The 24,182-nt window shown below is 36.4% G+C and overlaps 1 protein-coding gene across 3 annotated transcripts in view; it reads right to left on the reverse strand.

The window, feature by feature from the left end:
* Nucleotides 1-1,471: 1,471 nt before the first annotated feature.
* The window catches only part of LOC150089714 (NCK-interacting protein with SH3 domain), a 167,728-nt gene continuing 145,017 nt past the window's right edge, over nt 1,472-24,182 (reverse strand). For 2 of the 3 annotated variants that reach the window (XM_090368755.1, XM_090368753.1), the window contains 3 exons: nt 18,989-19,210; nt 3,765-3,937; nt 1,472-2,070 (listed from right to left, as the gene is read on the reverse strand). In XM_090368755.1, coding sequence (XP_090224881.1) covers nt 1,867-2,070; nt 3,765-3,937; nt 18,989-19,210 — 599 coding nt within the window. In that variant the 3' untranslated portion in view covers nt 1,472-1,866. The remainder of the gene's footprint in view (nt 2,071-3,764; nt 3,938-18,988; nt 19,211-24,182) is intronic. The other variant, XM_090368754.1, reaches the window with a different exon arrangement.

Raw genomic sequence — 24,182 nt, forward strand, 5'->3', positions numbered from 1 at the left:
AATAGATCTACAAGGCTGAGACAATTCATGTTGATGATTACGCTTCACACCAGCCAGAAGATAAATAAATTCAATACTCTAACTAAAAACACTTTATTTACAATAAAATAAGTATAAAATAGATATATATATATTTACAATAAAAATATAAATAACACTGATAAAATATACTAAAATAAAAATTAAAAGCGATAAAATTTGCTGTAGCTTTCGGAGGCAGCAGTCTCCTTCCTCAGCAGCATATGTGTACTGTGCGGCACATCCTTAAATAGCAGATCCACGGCACACATCACATGGTTCCACGGTTGGAATTTTCCATTTGCGCACCGGGACCGGAAATGGCTTGGGAGCACGCTAGCTGAAACCGTTCATCACGTCCAAGAACGACAGTTTCCAGGAGGGGGTGTAGACGTCCACCCCTATCCCTATTATTTTCCCGGAGGATGCTGTCATCACAGATCATGCACAAGGGTTCTGGGACCGTAAATGGCTTGAGAGCTTACATATTGGGGCAGCTAGCAATACTATTAATAGGGATAGGGGTGTACGTCTACACCCCCCTCCTGGAAACCGTCGTTCTCGGACTTGATGAACGGTTTCAGCTAGCACACTCCCAAGCCATTTCCGGTCCCGGTGCGCAAATGGAAAATTCCAACCGTGGAACCATGTGACATGTGCCATGGATCTGCTATTTAAGGATGTGCCGCACAGTAGACATATGCTGCTGAGGAAGGAGACTGCTGCTTCTGAAAGCTACAGCAAATTTTATCGCTTTTAATTTCTATTTTTAGTATATTTTATCAGTATTATTTATATTTTTATTGTAAATATATCTATTTTATATTTATTTTATTGTAAATAAAGTGTTTTTAGTTACAGTATTGAATTTTTTATCTTCTGGCTGGTGTGAAGCTTAATCATAAACATTATTCACAAGGTTGTGAAAGAAATGAAAAAGTATTACTTCACTACTTCTACTTAAAACTTCTTGGTTTCTTAAATCAAAGGGAAAGCAGAGATAAAGTTTATAAAGAATTTTTTTTTTTTTCATAACAGAATGATCTCAGTGATAAATTAAAGCAAATGCAGAGGGTTCAAAAATACTGAATGGAAAAATAAGAACAAACATATTAAAGCAGAATGGTTCATCAAATATCTATTTTTGTGTTGTGTAAATACTCTTTAAATATTAAAGAATTATAATAAAAATTTTTGCACTTCGCAGGGTACAGTTCTCTGTATACTTACAATATATCAATAATAAAAAAGCTTCGTATATCTACATAATACATATATCTTCAAAAACTGTATTTTCCACTTCTTCAAAAGTATTTACAACTGTATGAATTATAATTCCACATATAGCAGTCTTGACTTCATTATAATGCAAATTTGGATAACTATAGTCAAATATAGTTCTAAAGTTTTCTTTATTGCAATATACTATATTATATTTATTTTTACCATAGTAGTCTTAATTATATTTTTGTACTGACTTTGGACCCAGATGGTTATGTCATACCACACTGGAGTGAGGTATTTGCATTATTTTCCAATACGTGAAGACAGCACTACAAATTCCCTATAATTTGCTTTGCTTCAAAGTTTCGCTCAATAAGTAAGAAGATATGTATATATCTGCTTACTTATATACATTACAAAACGTGTGAAGGAATTGGAAACCAAGCTGAATATTTGGTCACAATACACTTAACCATTTTCTTTTCTTCTGCTGTTGATTCTTCCTGAGAAACAATTGTGGAGAAGCATCTCTGCAACCCCTCTTGTTGGTGGAGATACTCACCATATGAGGAATTTGCTTGAAGATTATGAGTTATTCTTAGGTACCATAAGGGATTATATACATTACAAAACATGTGAAGGAATTGCAAACCAAGCTGAATATTTGGTCACAATACACTTAACCATTTTCTTTTCTTCTGCTGTTGATTCTTCCTGAGAAACAATTGTGGAGAAGCATCTCTGCAACCCCTCTTGTTGGTGGAGATACTCACCATATGAGGAATTTGCTAGAAGATTATGAGCTATTCTTAGGTACCATAAGCGATTCTGCAATAAATAATTATAAAAATTATTCATGGCAAAATTAAATAAACAGAAGTTAAGGATGAATAAAAACCAGTTGAAACGTTTGTTAATAAAACATAAATAAATGCAATTTATTTTATTTTAATAATTTCACAATTTTATAAATCAGATATACTACTTATCACTATATGAGGGAGTAGTTCAAAGGTTTTGTTGAATGACCTAGATGAAATATTCTGACAATCCTGATAGAAGCACCCCTGTATAATGGTAGCATAAATTCTGATAGAAACACCACTGTATAATGGTAGGATAAACTATACTAGTAACGTTATTTATTTTTTGCAGGTATTTTTGCCTGTTGAAAATACTGAAAAATTGAAATCTAAGCTTTGTGCTGTCATCCAGTACCTATGTTTAAAGGCCTCATCCACAACACAGATACATACCAATATGATGGAGGCATAAGGAGAGTCTGCTGCTGCTGCTACTGCATACTCCACCATTATCGAGTAGTATACAAGCTTCACTTGTGGAGCTGAGCACCATTCAGGTCATCCATCAACATTTGTCAATTCAGAAATAGCAATAGTGGAAGAAATAGTGATGAAACATACTGCCGAATGATTGATTGATTACTTGAAATGAGAAAGGTTTCTGTGCAACTGCTAACCATTGATAAAGTCAACTGTGCAAAGACAATTAGAACAACTTCTGAAGAGATGTTGAATCCTCAGGACTTTCTTTTCCAGTTCATAACTATCAATGAGATGTTTATACACTGCTTTAAACTTGAGTTCAGTTGTCAAACCATGACCTGGAACACACATCTCAATATATTCCCTATTGCCCAGTTAGCAGACAAAGTGATCTCTATTCCTTGGAATGCTCAAGGAGTGGTGCTTGCTGCACATGCAGTCACAATCACAGGCCAGTATTATGGATAATTAATAGTGAAACTATCAAGTTGATTAAAATGGCAAATGAAGATGCATTATGTGTTGTTTTCAACTAAGAAAATGCACCTGCATACATACAACCAAGCCCCAATGGAAACAACAATCTCACACCCAGCTTGTTATAGCCAGGGATAGTAGAATTAGGAGACTATATACTTCCATATCATCCCCCCATGTGGCTATGACATGGTCTCCTTGCAGTGGTCAATGTGTATTATATCTGTGGGGGTACAGGCCAATTTGCATTTGCTGAAAAAACCCAACAATAGTCCACAGGGAAGGTTACCCCCTCTGTCTGAGATTGGCTGACTGTAGCCTCGAATGAAGAGGACTTGAGAGCAGGAGCTCTCAAGTTGCCACAGAGGACCCAATGAAGATGTTTAATACAAAATCCTCAATTTCTATCCACCCCACCCAACCAAGCCCCAGATTAGACTCCTAGTGACTTCTTCCACTTTTAAAAAAGTGGAGGAGCATCTTTGTGCACAAATATTTAACTCAAACGAAGGGGTAATGTGTACTATGAAAGACGGGACTGCAGAGGATAAACTGTTTTGTACAGTATAAACACTTGAGCACAACTAGTAAAAATCACTACAGTTCAGGGAGACTATGTTGAACACTGAAATAAAAATTATTCAAACGGTTTCTTGTAGTCATTCCACAAACTTTGAGCTTTTTTAAAATTTATTTATTTATTTTTATTAAACAGACATTTCACCGTACATTAAATAAAATCAGAAACCGGGAACAAACCTCAGCACCAGGTGGTAGGTCAGTCAGCTGTCTCACAGTGATGTCCAAGAGAACTTTGATGTCATTTAAATAGAATAGCCGGAAGGTATTAGGTGAAGAAAACAGGTCTACTATAAATTTAAGAACCGAGTTGGGAGTCTTCAGTCGATGACTTATGACGTGTGTTGGATCATCTAAGAGAACAATAGTAATACCAATACAGGCATTATGTTGCAAAACTATTGTAACAACAAATATTATGTCAACTATGTTAGTTTAAAACTAACATGAAAATACTGAAACAGCTATTTCCTGGTTAAAATGAGGAAAACAGCTCTTTTTATGCTTTACAACAAAGATGATTCAAAATATGACTATGTAACTTTTAGCCACTGAAGATCTCTTGGATTGTACTGGGTGTTTCATGTAAAACTGGCCCCAGTCACTGGAAAAATAATTAGAGAAATCTAGACAAGTAAAATTAGATAGACACAAAAAAAAAAAATCTCAGTCAAAAGTAACTATTTATTCACTCCGAATGTACACATAGTTATAAGAGATGCTGGAAATGATGTCCTTTTGCATCTATACACTTTTGTGCATGTGATCATATTCAAGGCAACCCAATGCAAAACAGTGGCATCGATAGCCTCAATATTTCTTCGAATGCTGTCCCTCAGTTCATTTATTGTGTAGGGGTTGTGCTCATAAACTCTTCCTTTCAAATATTCCCGCAGGTAAAAGTCACACGAAGACAAATCTGAAGAATGCGGTGGCCACAATCCTTTGCCAACTGTGTGTTCCTCTGTGAAACTGTCATGAACACGGGCCAGTGATTCACGAGACGTGTGACATGTGGCGCCACCCTGTTGAAAGTAGCAGTTTTCATGCTCGTGTTCTATTAACTGAGCGTAGAAGTCTCAAAAATCTGAAGATAAACTGTGTTCACTGTAGTGTTAAAAAATATTGGGCTGACGATTCAATTGCCAGAAACCATAGCCCAATTTTCTGGTCAAGAAGCAGTTTCTGATGTAAGTTGTTAGGATTTTCGGCAAACCAGTATAGAGTGTTATGAGAATTCACATGACCAAAAAGATGAAACCATGCCTCATCACTCATGAAATAAACCAGTGGGCTGAGTTCACCATCTGCAATCTTGTTAAGGAGATTGCAGATGGTGAACTCACAATAATTCAGACGTTTTGCTGCATCAGGTGGCAGTAATTCTTGGACACACGTCATGCAATAGGGTTTCAATTTCAGGTAATGAAGTACACGAAAACAAGAAGTTGGTTTCACCCCAGTCATTGCGACAATTTCCTGATAGATTTTCTGGGGCTAGCTAAAATTCTCCTTTGAACGTTGAACACCACCTCTGGAGTCCTAACAGAGGTAGATGATTTCTCGGTGCGCTTACAATGGAACCTGTTGTCCGCCATTTTGCAAGTAAGCACTGAATAGTACTCTTAGCTGGGATGGCAGCAACAGGAAATTTATCAGAAAACAATTCCTGTGTTTCCTTAAAAAGAGCCAGGCTTCCACATAGGCTACATAGGCTTCCACTATACAAATCCTTTCTTGCACCGAATATGGCATCTTGACAATACTCCCACACACCTATCATTTACGAGTGCCAAACGCCGACTGTATGTTGAGCAACACAAACTGAAGTGATTTGGCTAAAATTTATTCTTTGAATAACTTTGCTGGAGTTGTTCAAAAATGAATATCAAGTATGAGGTGGGCCGGTTTTAGGTGGAACACCCTGTATAAACTAATAGAAATTTATTTTTGAAATTAATTAAAACCTAGATTTTAACAGACTATATGGGAAGCAAGCCTGTTCACTAAAAATATGATTTTCTGAATGTCACACTATAATGTGACATACATTCAGAAAAAAAGTTGGTTAGTAGAAAAGCAAACTATAGGCATACACATTTTCATATAATAATCACAGATAGATTCTATAAATTGTAAATACTTACTATTTTCAGTTTTTTTAAGCTTTTTTTTTTTTTTTAATTAGTATATATTACAATGCATCATTTTGCTATGATTTTTAAGTAACATATTAAAACTCAAAAGTTATTAAATAAAAATTTACACAAACAATTCTGTTGCATTTTTGATGGCTAATTTTTCAAGTAGAGGAAATAAATCTGCAACTGTTTTATTGGATCATCCAGTTATCTGCTGAATGTGCAGCTTCATTAATGCCTAGATCCATGGCAAAACCATTTTCACTAAACTTTTACTTCATCATTTAATGCTTTCCATTTTTTTTTTTCACTCATTTACAGTGGGTAGTAAGAATATATATACAGATTCAACACACGCACGCACGCACACGCACACACTGAAATGATTCTAGTGAGAAAGAAGAAGAAACAGTAAAATATGGTAATGTGGTTTCATGTGTGTTGTAAGATGGTGTATTACAGCGGGATAAGTAGTATATATAGTTGTTGAAATTGCTAGGATGTCATGAAAAACTTCTATACTACGAAATAAAAGTATATGCTGTAATACTGTATTTTACTGCACTTACCAGTTGTGTGTAGCAGAAGAGGTTGAAAATTTGTCTTGTCGTATAATGGAAGTGACTCTGACTGAAGTTTATTCTGAGCCTGAACAGCTCTTGGGTACCCTTGCTGGAGGTTCAGATGACTCCCTACTGATGTCTGACATGCTCAACAGACTGGTGGAAGGTGATAGCGAGGATAGCCTTGGATCTTTTGATCTGAATCTTGTAAAGGGTGCAAGACACAAGAATTTGGTTTTTCTTAAAAGATTCAAATCAGAGGGATTTTAACGTAAACTATTTCCAAAACTTGTGTAATGCATATATTTAAGTTGTTAAATATTATTTAAACTTTATGCAGAATTAATTTATAAATATTTAACACACGCGTGCGCGGGAAAAGTTTTTGCTTTTGTAAAGGTGACTACAGCAGTCACAGACAGTTAAAAAAAAAAAAAAAAAAAAAAAATAGACAAACTGCAGCCATTACAATCCACTGCAGGAGGGAAACCTCCTCAACAATTCATGTTGAGGGAAATGGACCATAATCTGCCATGCTAGTTCAGTGCAGGTTGGCAGACTGACTGTATTGAGCAGTCAGGAGCTTGAACATTGGTTTACTCAAAGAGCATGTGCTACTGCACTCCCATTCCTTACCACTCAGCTACAGAGGCCAAAAAGCTTATTAAACTGTAACAGGGAGCTAAATGGTTTTGTAATAACTGAGAGCAAAGTGGAGAAGAAATTGTTGAAGTTAAACAAAAGAAAGGCACCCGGGGGTGAAAGGGATCTATCCAGTTATACTAAAGAAGGTGGCAAAGGAAGTAAGCAAACCCTTAGCCATAATATTGCATCATTGTTATTGTCTGTACAAATATGTTCACAGACCAATTTGCATGTTATGTGGGCTGAAAAAAAAAAACCATAACTCATGGGGCAGGGAGAATGAAATTCTACTATCTCTGTCTAAGATTGGCTGACAATAACTTTGATCGAAGAAGCCTTCCAAAATTCCTTGTCATCAATGGAACTTGAACCTAGACCTTTCCAAATGAGTGACAAGTGGCAAAACCACTATACTGCCATGGAGGATGGGTAACCTTAATAAGAAACTTTACATATGTCAAATGGTGATAATGTATCAAGTCTAAATGAGCATCGAAGTGGTATGGGAAATAAAAATTTCCCATTTAAAAAGTAACAAAAGTTAGGAGTACATTTTAATTACTATTACTGCGTTTGCCAAATGTAACAAATTAGTAAAAAAAACATGGGGTTTTATTTCATGAAATAATATGATAACACCATGCTACTATGTTTGGGAATACTCTATTCCCTCCACTAACAGTGACTAGGCTTGGACTTATGCTAACTTTAGAAACAAAACTGTTATCCAATCTAAAGCCACTTAAAGTGAGATTTACAGTCAGTCTAAACTGTCAGAGCATCTCCAGAAAGTAAAATAGAATGCAGAGTAATATATTACAGGTGTTACTCTACTTACGAACTTTTGGAGATACAAACAAAGTTGTTCGTCAGTGTTCGCACTTGTGCAGCCATCACTGTTCATCAGTTTGTTAGGTTAGTGCATATCACATTTAATGTACATGCATAGTTGGAATTGTTCGCAATTATTTTTTGTTTGAACAATATGAACTCATATCATGTTAGATAAATGAAAAGAGTAAGGATGCTGAAGTTGCTAGTAAGAAGCTTTGTACAATCATGATAGAAAAGAAAATAGAAATAATAAAAAAACGTGAAGGCAAAAGCGGCACTGATTCTAAAGAAACAAAGAAAGCATCTTGGAACATGTAAAAAAAAAAAAGTGCTGTGCCAATGCAATTAATAATCATTAGCAAGAAGCGGGGAAAAGTCATGGATGAAATTGGAAAAGCTTCTGGTTATGTAATTACAGCAGTGGTTTTAGACCTTTTTTTAATAATGGCACCCCTACTCAATTTTCTACCTGTTAGATCTGATTCTCTCTCTCTCTCTCTCTCTCTCTCTCTCTCTCTCTCTCTCTCTCTGTGTGTGTGTGTATATATATATATATAGAGTGGAACTTCTTTATTGAAAACTTCTATTTAATGAATTTCTCTATATCACAAATTTTTTTAGAAAACATTTCACCTTGAAATGAAATTACATGTAAAATTAACCCCGTATAGTGAAGTGTTAGTCTCTCTATAACGAATTTTTAAAAAAATTAGCAAAAGCATTTTTAAAGATTTTCAAGCATTTACTGCTAAACAGCCACTCAAATATAATATGGCCTCCTTCCCTCCGAAATTACTCATTAGCATCTGGAATTAACACTTGTGACTATTTACGCCGGTAGAAGGGTCTTGTTTCATTTTTGTTACAGTTATAAAACCAAACCAAATGGGTTTTCTTAAAAGTGGTCATAAACTTTGCAATAAATAGGATAGATTTGTAAATTGATGTTGGCTAAGGGGAAAATGAAATTTGTTGTGGGTAAACCTTTAACGCGCTGAAGTTGCAATACATAGAATGCTTTGATAGTCGGTTTTTAGTAATGCCAACTGAGTGACATTCGATTCTCACCTCAACCGTACCACGTGACCTTCCTGTCAATCATTATATGAAAGTTTTTGTATATGTCTGTTCTCATCCAACTGGACTCCCAGTAGATGGTTTACATGAATTTTTTTTTAAAATTTCGTCCTTTTAGAACGATTTGTCATCAATCACAGAGGCTATAAGGTCTTGTTTTTTTTTCTGAAAAGTAACATACAGCATACATTAACTATAAATTTTCTTTTGTGTATATATGAATGAAAGTAGAATAAAAGGAATTCACAGTCATATATTTCTTCAAAGTGACTGATAGGAAAGGTCACATGATACTGTTGAATTGACAAGCGAATGTCATCGAATAGGCGGTACTAACAATTCACTATATGGCCAGTGCAGCAAAGTTTGCGGTGGGTACACAGTGTATGTATCGGCAGTAAGCTGCGGTCGAGTAACTTTTACCATTGCGGAAACAATGTCGAAGAGAAAGTGTTTAAGTATTAATGATAAAGTCAACGTTCTTCATGGTACTGAGCAGGGTTTTAAGAAAAAAGATATTGCGGAGAAATATTGCAGCTTATCTATGATTTTAAAAAGTCGATAATCAATTTTAAATGCAATTGAAGGAGGAGCAGAAAAGAAGCAAATTAAGTTGCGTATATAGGAAGATGATAAAGCTAAAATGAGTGCAAATGATACGTGAAAAGAATATATCAATATCAGGTCCAATAATTAAGCAACAAGCTCTGAAATTTGAACATTTCCTTGGACAGAATCTAATGCGAGCACTGGGTGGTTAGATAAATTTAAGAAGCGACATAGAATTATGAAAAAGGTTATTTGTGGAGAAAGTGTTAATGTAAGTGAAGAAGATTGCAACAGTTGGAGAAAAAACACCTTAAAGATTTTGAAAGAATACGAACCTAAGGATTTTTTTTTTTTTTTTTTAATGTGAATCCCAAACACGAGAGGTACCAGAACCTATAGTATTTAGTACTGTGCTTGGGTTTGAGGCTGAGAAGACGAAAGAAGATATTTGTTGACATTGGACTTGAACTTCTGTAGATTGTAATTTTCAGGAAATACGTATGAAGGAAGGTTGTTCTAGAAAACGGCAGTTGAATGAATAAATGAGGAAGATGAAAAGTTGGTTCTGTGGGTTTGAAGTTGGACAGTATATGGATGTTGGCTGGTGGCGGCACGTGTTCGGACTGTTTTGAAAGAGAGAGAGAGAGAGAGAGAGTGGGAATTATAGAAGCCAATTCAGAAGAACAGTCCCCATGGAAGTATCTGTAGAAGAGGCATGCAGCAGAAACAGTACGTCTATGAGAAAGCGAGTGGAGACTCTGTTAGAGATGAATGATTAATTAACCTAACTGCCTTCTTCTGAATGGAATCAAGAAGCCTCAGTGAAGTTTTGGGGGCACCACCCCAGATGTGGGAACAATATTCCATGGCAGGGCGGATTTGCGATTTATACAGAGTGAGCAACTGTTTGGAAGAAAAGTAATGCCAAGAGCGAAAGAGAAAACCAAGTTTTTTAGATGCAGAGGAAGCAATATTTGTAATGTGTTTGTGCCAAGAGAGATTAGAAGTCAGGGTAATCCCCAAAAGAGATATATCATTTTACCTAGAAATCGGAGTGTCAATAAAGATAAGCACAGGAGCAGAAGAATCCTTTTTGCGAGATATAAGACAAGACTGAGTTTTAGAAGGGTTGAAATCAACTAAGTTGTCTTCGCCCCACTGGAGAATTACCTGAAGATCGGCATTTAAGGAACTGGTAGCAGATTTTCGAGAAGTTGAAGCTGATTGAGCAGGACAACTCAAAATGGAAAGTGGAATGCAATGTGCTATCATCGGCAAAACTATGGATAGGATTTCCAGTCAATGGAAGAAGGTCATTGATATACAAGAGGAAAAGAATGGGGGAAAGAATTGAACCTTGGGGGGAAACCGGCATTAGTGGAGAAGTTAGAAGACAGAGAGCCATCTACCATCACCCACAGTGAGCGATCAGAGAGAAAACTGGATAACCAATTACTAAAAACAGTTAGCAAACCATAAGATGGAAGCTTGTTTAGAAGACCTTTATGGCAAACACGATAAAAAGCCTTTGAGATGTCAAGAGCAACTACTTGTGTTTCGCCGAACCTTTCCATTGAATTAGTCCATAAATGGGTAACGTAAGCCAGAATATCACCAGTGGATCGACACTGACGGAATCCATACTGGCAATCGTTGAGCAGACGGAAGGTTTCTAGGTAGTTTAAGAGTTGGCGGTTAATTGATTTCTCCATTACTTTAGAAAGAGTAGAAGTTTTTTTTTTTTTTTTTTTGGTAGTTGTTGCCGCATAAGCTCCTGTGGCTATAATGCACCTCCCAAGGTTTTTGTAGTACTTTTGATCCAAGCCCGAGGCGGGAATCGAACCCACGACCTTTGGGTAGCCAGACAAGCACTTTACCCACCCGGGTAGCCCGGTCGGCAAGAGTAGAAGTAATTGCAATGGGACGATAATTGGATGGGAGGGATTTGTCACCCTTTTTAAGAACTGGCTGGATATGAGCAAATTTCCAAGCAGAAGGGAAAAACACCTTTGGAATAAGAAAGTGAAAAAAGGCAGCAAAGAATAGGAGTAAGTCAGGAGCACAGGTTTTGAGAACAAGTGGAGAAATACCATCAGGACCTGGAGCTTTCTTAGCATCAAGATTCATCAAAATCCTACTGATATCCTTTTGACGGAAGACCACAGGAGGCATTGAATGGGGCGTGTTGGGAATGGTGGGAGGTGTTTTACCAAGATCATTAATACATGAGCTGGAAGAAAAATGAGATGCTAGCAGGTCAGCTTTATCCTTGGCTGAAGTGACAACAGAACCATCTGGTTTCGACAGAGGTGGCAGCAGAGATGGGCAAAAGTTGCGGCCAATAGCTTTGGCAAGAGACCAGAATGCTCGGCTACCATTAGGGCAAGAAGCCAGTTTTCTACTCTTAGCCTGTTCAAACTCTAGTTTGGACTGATTAATAACTGCTTTACAATTGTTGCGAGCTTTGGTGTAGGCAGAAAATGAAACTGAAGAATTAGAAACAAGCCAATTACGATAGCCAATTATTGGAAAACTTTATAGCCAATTATTGGAAAACCAAAGTTTAGATAAAGGACAGGATTTTAAAGTGGAGTGTGGGATAAAGGATTCCATTCCTGCAAGAATAATTTCACTGACACAATCTGAGCAAACGTTGACATCAGAAGTTTTGAAACAGTAATCCGACCAAGGAAAAGAAGTCTCGCAGGTCATCCCATTTTGCATTCTTGTAATGCCAAACAACACGAGGTAGGGAATAGCCATGAGATAAAGGTTCCATTGGAGAAGAGACAATCACCAAGTTGTGATCTCAAGTGCCTAAAGGACCTCTCACTTCGACCATGTACTTAGAAGGGTTGTTTGTGAGAAAAAGATCAAGTGTATTGGCTGTATGATTAGGATTGTCTGGTATTCTCGTAGGTAAATGAACAATCTGTGCTAGGTCATTAGTAATTGCAAAAGCCTCAGCATCTCGACCTGCTGGGTCAGTGTGACTAGATAACGGAAGCCAGCTGGAGTTGTGAACATTAAAATCACCAAGGAAAATTACCTCACTGTTAGGAAAGTTGGACTGGAGAGTCAAGTTGCAAAGAGAGGAAGTCAAAGAGCTCCAAGTGATTAGTGGAGTTGAGAGAACGGTAGAGACAACAGATGAATTTGACACATTGAGGTAGAAAGATTTTAAGCCAGAGAAGATCAAAGAAAGGAGATTCCAAATTGCCAAGTCTCTGACAGGGAATATCAGAAAGGACATATGCACAAGTACCACCTTTGAGGCAAACGGAATCATACAGCGAATAATTTGGGCACCTGAAATGAGCAGTAGTTGAATCAACCGATAACTGAGATTCTGTCAGAAAAAGTACATGGGGTTTGGCAGACTGCAAGTGGAAATGGGCATCGTTGAGATTAGAATTGAGACCACGTATATTTGTGAAATGAATCAGGAAGTGCTTGGGAGGTTTAGATCTTTTCGAAGATAAGCTTGCTCTATTGGCTTGACAATTCATGGTGTATTCAATAGTAAGAAAAAGTGGGTGGAACATGCTGTATGAAGTAATGAAATTTTTGGATATGGTGTACACCTGGTAAGAATATACCCAGATCCTTGACATAACGTGGCCTCGACAATGCTACCTGCATACACACTACTCGGACTCCCTCCAGTCACTATCTGGCAGAGTAGAGGAAGCAAGATTATAAACTAGCTGATCCGGAAGCCTCCTAGAGAGTTACCAATAGGTTCGGTCCGGTGTACTAACTAGCGGCCGGCCTGCGAACTCCGTTTTAGAGCTGTACCCTCGAAATGTAAGGAATATCGGATCTCGCCACGACGTTCATCATAACCTCAAAAGTCATCAATCATACTGCATGATGGAAGAGATAGGGAAGGGTTGACCGGAACTTAGCTCTAGAGACTAAACATAGGTTCCACCACTTCAAGCCTCCAATAAGCAAAGTGGTGGTATTTCACCGGTTGATGTGAGTCATCTACCACCTAGTACTGCCTGGTAACATAGAGGGGTGGCGTTCCTCCAAATGGTGTGGGTGCCACACCTTGACCCTTGCTTACGTTAGTTCACACCTGGGTGGTCACCCAGCATGTGCTTGTGCATGGAGGTTATACCCAGGATTACTAACAGTCCCACCATCTTGAAGGTGCAAGCAGAGGATTTGGCTGTCACATACCGTCCGGACTTCTCTGAAATTGGGTCCACTTGACTTGAGTGTCACCCGAATATCAGTTCCATCAGCGTTTTAGACTCTCAGGTAGCAAGTACAGCTTGTCTGGCATATCTGAAAGAATGTCTGTGACAACCTCAAGGACAACCTTAAGAATGTTTTTAATGCTGACGAAATGGGTTTATTCTTTAAATGTTTACCTAATAGAACACTTTGGCAGAATAAACGTTTTGGAAGAAAACAAAGCAACGAAAGAATCACTCTACCACTAGTTGGAGTCAATATGACAAGAAGAGAAAAATTAAGACTTTTAGTCATCGGAAAATCAAAAAAACCCAAGATGTTTTAGAGGCACAAAATCATTGGAAGTTGACTACACCTTTAATAAAAAAGCATGGATGACAAGTGATATTTTCAAAGAAAGGATATTAAAACTAGACAAGTTTGTAACAAAAGAAAAATCGTGCTGATTACTTACAACTGTCCGGCACATCCTGCCAAACTTAAAAGTGTGAAGCTGTTGTTTTTACCACCAACGTAACATCAAAACTCCAGCCAATGGACCAAGGCATTATTAAAAATTTTAAATTTCATTATTGAAAGAGAATAATAATGAAGATTGTCAATGCATTACAAGAAAATAGAAACTTGGAGGTTACAATTAACCTTAGAGATTGCATCTCTGAACTGGCAAAAGTTTGGACAAAAGATGTCAGTAAATACACTATTCAAAATTGTTTTTCGAAAGTGGGATTTGCATTGAATACAGAAGTCGAATGACAACCGGACGAACAAGATGTACTGCCCCTTTCACAACTGTAAAACTTTTGGACATTATTAGAATCATCCAGAAACATTGAAAATGACATAACTGGATGGTTATGTTTATGTAGATCAAGATCTGGCTATAACAGAACATCCAAATGAAGATGAAATACTGCTGAACAGCATTAGAAGCGACCATGATCACGAAGAAATTAACGATGATGCTGAAGCTGCATCAGAACAATGCACAGAAAAGATTCACGTTTTTAAAATGGTTTGTCTGGGTCTACAGTTTTGTGAAAATGTTCCTGATAACATTTTTAATGCTCTGAATAAATGAGGTTTTCTTTGATAATCAGACATTTTTTAATTGTACTGTGCAAACGAAAATTACCAATTTTTTTAATTTGAGATATTTACCAGCGAAAATTGTGTAAACATAATTTAAATAAGTATGTTTTTGAAATAAAATACATTAAAAATAAATAGATTCATTTTCATTTTGTAATTACATAACAATTTTCAATAAAAAAGATGTTCTCTGTATAACAAAATTTCTCTATAACAAATTTTTTCACTGGATTTATCGAATTTGTTATAGGGAAGTTTGACTGTATATATATATACATATATATCTGATAATTAAAATAAATATGATATTTAAAATAAAAAACATCAGCCAGTAGTACGGCAAAAATGCAGAGCGAAACGAAACGTAAAACAATATAAAATAAACAAACAGGGAAGGGAAAGTAGAGATAATAAGACAAAAAGGTAGTCGATAATCCCCTGTATAATTTAGTCATTAAACCCAATTAATAAAAAACGATGTAAATTTAAAATAGTGCCAATTATATATAATTTAGCGGTACCCCCTCGAAGGTACCAGTTCCAAAAGACGTGAAATATCACCAAAAAGGGGTTAAAGAAACTACAAAAACTAAAATATCAAAATAATAGACTGACCATTATGCCCCATATCGACAGAGGACCACGAGGCCAATAATGGTCATGGAATCGCTGCATTTCAATCATCATACAAACCATCGCAAAGGCGGAAATATCGAAGAACCAAACCACCCTTCCATTCTCCGATAGATCAACCAATGCAGAGGATTTGCATGGCGGTGGTCCTTATGCAGCGAGAAATAATCTACAGAACAGACAGCACTCTTGATCAGAGCCACACCACTGACATAATGCAAGCTTAACCAGCTTATATATAGATTATTTACCAGCTGTTCTATAGATTATTTCTTGCTGCATAAGGACCACCGCCATGCAAATCCTCTGCATTGGTTGATCTATCGGAGAATGGAAGGGTGGTTTGGTTCTTCGATATTTCCGCCTTTGCGATGGTTTGTATGACGATTGAAATGCAGCGATTCCATGACCATTATTGGCCTCGTGGTCCTCTGTCGATATGGGACATAATGGTCAGTCTATTATTTTGATATTTTAGTTTTTGTAGTTTCTTTAACCCCTTTTTGGTGATATTTCACGTCTTTTGGAACTGGTACCTTCGAGGGGGTACCGCTAAATTATATATAATTGGCACTATTTTAAATTTACATCGTTTTTATTAATTGGGTTTAATGACTAAATTATACAGGGGATTATCGACTACCTTTTTATTATCTCTACTTTCCCTTCCCTGTTTGTTTATTTTATATTATTTTACGTTTCATTTCGCTCTGCATTTTTGCCGAACTACTGGCTGATGTTTTTTATTTTAAATATCATATTTATTTTAATTATCAGATATAATTAGGCTTCATGTGGAGGATGTGCATTTGCTGCCTCTAATGATAGCTTCATAGTTATATTTATTTATTTTTATTACTTTTGCCTAACTTTTACATCACATTATATATACATATATATATATCTAATATTAAAAAATATGTTATTGCTATATGATAGTTATTATAATAATCTAATTATAAACAAAATTACAATTCATAATACAAATTATATATACTTATATAATAATTTTATTCTTTATATAGAGGTACTAAATAAACATCAATTATAGATCACCACAAAATTAAAAAGATACAGTATAATGGATACCGTACACCTTTTTATAATGAAATAAATATATAAATTTAAAAAAAAAATAAGTTTAAGTAACTTAAACCTAAATTACGTGGCCACTACGGTTTAAAACCACTGGGTTAGAGGATCAGAATTAACATTGAGTGCCTATTAGTCTAATACTAATTCCAGAGAAGGATAAGAGTTTATTTAAGACTTGAAGGCCAAGCAAGGCAAAAATGTTTGATGAAACATTTAGTGCAAGCTAATGGATGGTTTCATAAATTCAAGATTCATTCAAATCTACATCAAAGTGAGTGGTGAGGTGTCTAGTGCAGATACTGTGGCCACAAAAGAATTTTCTGCGATATTTGCAGCATATAAAAGGGTTATCAAAGAAAAGAGTTATCTACCTCAAAAATTTTTTTTTAATGTAGATGAAACATTTATTATTTTGGAAGAAGATGCCTGATAGAGCATATATCAGCAAGGAGGAGAAGAGTATGCCTGGTAGTTTTAAGGCTTCAAAAGATCGAATCACTGTCCTATTTGGTGGAAATACTTCAGGAGATTTCCAACTCCTATTAGTATATTTTTCCGAAAATCGAAAGGCTCTTAAAAACCAAAGCTTTGCTACCTGTAATTTGGAAAAATAACATCAAAGCCTGGATTACACTTGCTTTGTTTAAAGATTATTTTTCCCACCATTTCATTCCAGAGGTTAAAAAAATATTGCAACCAGAATATGATGCCTTTTAAAATCCTCCTTTTGCATGATAATGCCCCTGGGCATCCACAATATCCAGATGATTTTCGTGTCCCAATGTCCAGGTAATCTACTTGCCTCCAAACACCACCTCGATAATTCAACCAATTCACCAAAGGGTTATTGCATCCTTCAAGAAATATTTTCTAAGAAAACATTCAGATGTGCGGCAATAGCAACAGAAGGCAAAAATGGGTAACTCTGAAACAGATTTGGAAAGTCTATGATATTTACAAAGCCTTAAAGAACATTGATGCTTCCTGGCATGAAGTAACAAATATGAACATGAATGGTGCATAAAAACACTTATGCCCCATGTTTATTAACAATTCTCATCTTACTGAGGAAGTGGGGGATGAGATGGATGTTGTCCAGATGGGTACAAAACTTCAACTAGATCTGACAGAGGACTTAATGAGTTGCATGGTCACATACCCAGGAGTTGAGAAATTAAGATTTTATGGAACTAGAATCACAGAGGCTTCAGGACAATGCTACTGAAAAGCAAGTTGAAGAATGCAAAACATTTACCATTAAGAAGATGGCACAGGACTTTAGTTTGATGGAAAAAGCACTATTATTATTCAAGTCCCAGGATCCAAACTTATGTTTATGAAAGTTTCTGCAATTGTACATGAAGCAATTGTCTTGCTATAAAGTTATTTATGATGAAAAGGTCACAATGCAAACTTAAATGAATTCTTTTTCAAGAGAACTGATAAGGAACAGAAAGATGCAGATCCAATATCATCAATATCTTTAGGTGTTACTGGGCCAACTTTCAAAGAAGCACCTTTCTACAATTCTTCTGATGATGATTAATGATAAATTACTATGCTTATTTAAAGTAAAATAACACAAGTTAAAATAAAAATGTGATGATTTTTACTCTAACAAGTTCTATTTTTTTGTTTCTTTTTATTTTTTAACAATTTGAGTAAAATGTTTATGCAATAATATGGTAACATGCACTTGGTAATTGTTTTCAACACAATGATGTAATAATTTCTAGTTACGAACAAATATGACTTATGAACAGTGTGTCGAAACCTAACTGGTTCATAAGTAGGGGAGCACCTGTATTACCATATTATTTCAATATCTGCATTGAAATAAAACTCCATAATCTTTTATTAATTCTCTTTTAAATATGGATCATACCTCATGTCAGCCTACAGAAGATGGTACATGAAAGCCATTTTCTGGTTCTTGGTTTTTTAAATTTTCAATGTTTTAATTTCACTAACGTTGACAAACTGATGCAGGAAATCATCATTTTCACAAATTACTAATTGTTTTTAATTAAATCTTAATTCTCTATTAAGCATGTGGTACAAGAAGGCAAGTCTTGAAATAAATAAGCTCTTGCTAATTTATCATATTATACTAGTATGCTGGGACAAATAAAGGTATTCTTACTGCTTTTTGCAAATGAAGAGAGAAACAGTCAGTCATGTTAACAATATTGAGATTCAATTAAAAACTTTTGATTACAAAATTAATAAATATTATAATGTATACTGAAAGATAAAAATATAGTGAACCTAACCAAAAAAAACTAAAGAATCAGGCAATGAGTGACATTTGTAATGAAATCAAAAGGGCTGGCATATGCTTAATATATACAGCCATAAACTATTTGTTACATATTACGAAGAAAGAGAAAAAAAGATACTAAACTAAGCTAATAATATCTAATTTTAACATTTTCAACAACTATGGCGAATAACTGCAAACTCAGTTATTTCCAATATGTGTGCAGCAAAACTTAAATCATAATACTGAGTATGACACAGAATATACACAGTGAATCTGAAGTGTTTAATGTTACCAATATAAACTTACTTTCTCTGTTAATTAGCAGCATCAGCTTCTCTGTAAGAATCTTAGCATCATGTCTCTGTTCAACTGCTTGAAGAACTAAACTAACTGCAGAATTCTGAAAATGTTGATTGAAAGCCAAGAGTACAGCAAGAAAACTATCTGCTACATCTTCATCAACATCACCTTTCTGTGATTCTTCAATTGTATCCAAGAGAAAATTTGCGAATTTTGTATTTATGTAATCTGTTAGAGTAAAAAAATTTATAGTAACTTGTTCAAATTAAACATTATATTAATGAAGATTAACACTAATTACAATGGCTTATTCTATAACTAAACTAAAAATATCTTTCATCATTCTGAAAGATAAAAGGTAACAAAAAAAAAAAAGTTTATCATGATAATACTTTTATCTAAATTAGTTCAGTGACATTTGCTCCGACATGCACCATCTTACCAAAATTCATGGGGCACCAGTTTGCACGAAACTGTGTGACTACAAAATATGCAAATATGTTGACCTATATAAATGATCAGTAATTAGTACTGGATTCATATCAAACATATATATCAAAAGATAACCATATAGAAAGAACAATTTCAAAAGGGAATGACAGTTGGATGTCACACTGCGAAAATGTCTGTCCACACTATTGTTCAGGAATTCAACATTCCTAAGTTGACAACTGGCAAAGTGCTAAAGAAATGAAACTGAAACTCAGAGGTGTGCTTAGCTCAAGGAACAACCAAGTGTAAGATACTAACTCATGGAAGCTGACATACCTCACAATGCCTCATAACCTCATCTTGCCAGCACTCTATAGAATCTAAGTTTGGAGCATTACAAGTGGCCACGGACAAACTTGTTTCCACGACACAAGAGCTGTAGTTTAAAAGGGTTTATAAACCAAAACAAGTGCACATCATTAATATACACAATTAAGACATGCAAAACATGGATTGTTCTATGCAGGATTAGTAGAAAGTGGTCCTATGCTGAAAAAAGTCAAGCTCCATGCTGTGTTGTGTTTAAGTATGGAGGATGCCTGGATAATGCTTACTACTTAAGTGTGTTGTCCCAACAGTGAAGATGGGAAAAGAAATGCATCGTGGTCTGGTGATCTCTCGTGGTATGGACTAGATATACTGCAGTACATGGAACCATGAATGCTGCATCCTACCCTGTTTTCGACAATTCCATGTCCTATTTGCCCTTACAGAGAAGGGCAATGAGATTGGTGAATGGAACAAAGGGAGACTAATGTCAGATAACTTCCATCAGATCACATATATATTCATGGCAGAAAAAAAAAATCCATAATTTGAAGTTATTTGGTGACATTCAGCTAACTGCATCACTGTGTGTGTGTTGAAGCCACTGAAGCATTCCTGATAGGCTTCTTTTAGAAAAGCTAATAGTGTCATGTTCTGAATAATTTCCTCAAACATTATAAACCTGTACCCTTTCATGGGGACTAAGCTTGGAAAAGAAAACAAAAAAATTTTTAAAAAAATAGCCACAAGGAGGTGAATTTGGTTAGTATGGTTGATCGGGAGACTACACTGATGGAGTACTTTACAAAAAATTTTTGAATGTAAATTGCTGAATCTGAAGGGGCATTGTCATTGCCAGTTTTCCAGCCATTTTCTTCAAACAGCATCGCACAATCACCACAGAACTGTTTATAATATTCACTGTCTGGTAATTAACAATGATTAAGAGCTAATAGTGTTGACTTTTATTTGCCAGACAAGCTGTACTTGCTACCTGGGAGTCTAAAACGCTGATGGAACTGATATTTGGGTGACACTCAAGTCAAGTGGACCCAATTTCGGCGAAGTCCGGACGGTCTGTGGCAGCCAAATCCTCTGCTTGCACCTTCGCAATGGTGGGACTGTTAGTAATCCTGGTGGGACTGTTAGTATGTCAAGGATCTGGGTATATTCTTACCAGGTGTATGCCATATCCAAAAATTTCATTACTTCATACAGCATGTCCCACCCAATTTTTCTTACTATTGAATACACCATGAATTGTCAAACTAATAGAGCAAGCTTATCTGCGAAAAGATCTAAACCTCCCAAGCACTTCCTAATTCATTTCACAAATATACGTGGTCTCAATTCTAATCTCAACGATGCCCATTTCCACTTGCAGTCTGCCAAACCCCATGTACTTTTTCTGACAGAATCTCAGTTATCGGTTGATTCAACTACTCATCTCAGATGCCCAAATTATTCGATGTATGATTCCTTTCGCCTCAAAGATGGTACTTGTGCATATGCCCGTTCTGATATTCCCTGTCAGAGACTTGGCAATTTGAAATCTCCTCTCCTTTGATCTTCTCTGGCTTAAAATCTCTCTACCTCATTGTGTCAAATTCATCTGTTGCCTCCACCGTTCTCCCAACTCCACTAATCACTTGGAGCTCTTTGACTTCCTCTCTTTGCAACTTGACTTTCTCCAGTCCAACTTTCCTAACAGTGAGGTAATTTTCCTTGGTGATTTTAATGTTCACAACTCCAGCTGGCTTCCGTTTTCTAGTCACACTGACCCAGCTGGTCGAGATGCTGAGGCTTTTGCAATTACTAATGACCTTGCACAGATTGTTCATTTACCTACAAGAATACCGGACAATCCTAATCATACAGCCAATACGTTTGATCTTTTTCTCGCAAACAACCCTTCTAAGTATGCGGTCGAAGTGACAGGTCCTTTAGGCACTTCAGATCACAACTTGGTGATTGTCTCTTCTCCAATGGAACCTTTATATCATGGCTATTCCCAACCTAGTGTTGTTTGGCACTACAAGAATGCAAAATGGGATGACCTGCGATACTTCTGTTCTTCTTTTCCTTGGTCGGATTACTGTTTCAAAACTTCTGATGTCAACGTTTGTTCAGATCGTGTCAGTGAAATTATTCTTGCAGGAATGGAATCCTTTATCCCACACTCCACTTTAAAATCCTGTCCTTTATCTAAACCTTGGTTTTCCAATAAATGTGCTAAGGCTGTTCAAGAGAAGAATGTTGCATATTATAATTGGCTTGTTTCTAATTCTCCAGTTTCATTTTCAGCATACACCAAAGCTCGCAACAATTGCAAAGAAGTTATTAATCAATCAAAACTAGAGTTTGAACAGGCTAAGAGTAGAAAACTTGCTTCTTGCCCTAATGGTAGCCGAACATTCTGGTCTCTTGCCAAAGCTATTGGGCCGCAACATTTGCCCATCTCTGCCTCCCACCTCTATCCAAACCAAATGGTTCTGTTGTCACTTCAGCCAAGGATAAAGCTGACCTGCTAGCATCCCATTTTTCTTCCAACTCATGTATTAATGGTCTTGGTAAAACAATTCCCACCATTCCCAACACACTCCATTCAATGCCCCCTGTGGTCTTCCGTCAAAAGGATGTCAGAAGGATTTTGATGAATCTTGATGCTAAGAAAGCTCCAGGTCCCAATGGTATTTCTCCACCTGTTCTCAAAACCTGTGCTCCTGAACTTACTCCCATTCTTTGCCACATTTTTTTCACTTCCTTATTCCAAAGGTGTTTTTACTTCTTCTTGGAAATTTGCTCATATCCAGCCAGTTCTTAAAAAGGGTGACAAATCCCTCCCATCCAATTATCGTCCCATTGCAATTACTTCTACTCTTTCTAAAGTAATGGAGAAATCAATTAACCGCCAACTCTTAAACTACCCAGAAACCTTCCGTCTGATCAACGATCGCCAGTATGGATTCCGTCAGTGTCGATCCACTGGTGATATTCTGGCTTATGTCACCCATTTATGGACTAATTCAATGGAAAGGTTCGGTGAAACACAAGTAGTTGCTCTTGACATCTCAAAGGCTTTCGATCGTATTTGGCATAAAGATCTTCTAAACAAGCTTCCATCTTATGGTCTGCCAACTGTTTTTAGTAATTGGTTATCCAATTTTCTTTCTGATCGCTCACTGAGGGTGATGGTAAATGGCTCTCTGTCTTCTAACTTCTTCACTAATTCCGGTGTCCCCAAGGTTCAGTTCTTTCTCCCACTCTTTTCCTCTTATATATTAATGACCTTATTCCATTGACTGGAAATCCTATCCGTAGTTTTTTGATGATAGCACATTGCATTCCACTTTCCATTTTGAGAAATCTTGTCCTGTCAGCTTCAACTTCTCGAAAATCTGCTACCAATTCCTTAAATGCCGATCTTCAGGTAATTCTCCAGTGGGGCGAAGACAACTTAGTTGATTTCAACCCTTCTAAAACTCAGTCTTGTCTTATATCTCGCAAAAAGGATTCTTCTGCTCCTGTGCTTATCTTTATTGACACTCCGATTTCTAGGCAAAATGATATATCTCTTTTGGGGATTACCCTGACTTCTAATTTCTCTTGGCACAAGCACATTACAAATATTGCTTCCTCTGCATCTAAAAAACTTGGTTTTCTCTTTCGCTCTCGGCGTTAGTTTTCTTCCAAACAGCTGCTCCCACACTGATATAAATCGTATAAATCGCAAATCCGCCCTGCCATGGAATATTGTTCCCACATCTGGGGTAGTGCCCCCAAAACCTCTCTCAGGCTTCTCAATTCCATTCAGAAGAGGGCAGTTAGGTTAATTAATGATTCATCTTTAACAAAATTTCTCCACTCGCTGTCTCATAGACGTACTGTTTTTGCTGCATGCCTCTTCTACAGATACTTCCATGGGAACTGTTCTTCTGAATTAGCTTCTATAATTCTTGCTCTCTCTCTTTCAAAACAGTCCGAACGCTTGCTGCCACCAGCTAACATTTACTGTCCAACTTCAAACTCACAGAATCAACTTTTTATCTTCCTCGTTTATTCATTCAACTGCCGTTTTCTGGAACAACCTTCCTTCATACGTATTACCTGAAAATTACAGTCTACAGAAGTTAAAGTCCAATGTCAACAAATATCTTCTTTCGTCTTCTCAACCTCCAACCCAAGCACGGTATTAAGTACTATAGGTTCTAATACCTCTCGTGTTTGGGGTTTACATAAAAAAAAAACTTATCACTTCAATAATGACTTATTGAGGTAATAAGTCATTATTAACTTCAATAATGACTTATTATGTTAATTGATATATAACAGACAACTTATTGAGTCTTGCAGCTCTATCATTTATTAACTACTGTCTGGTAATGCTGGACAAATTGATAAAGAACAATGCTTGAAACTGCCTTGGGGGCCATAGCTATAT

Source organism: Mastigoproctus giganteus, chromosome 2 (assembly GCF_048544385.1).
Source record: "Mastigoproctus giganteus isolate SK-2022 chromosome 2, ASM4854438v1, whole genome shotgun sequence".
Lineage (NCBI taxonomy): Eukaryota > Metazoa > Arthropoda > Arachnida > Uropygi > Thelyphonidae > Mastigoproctus > Mastigoproctus giganteus.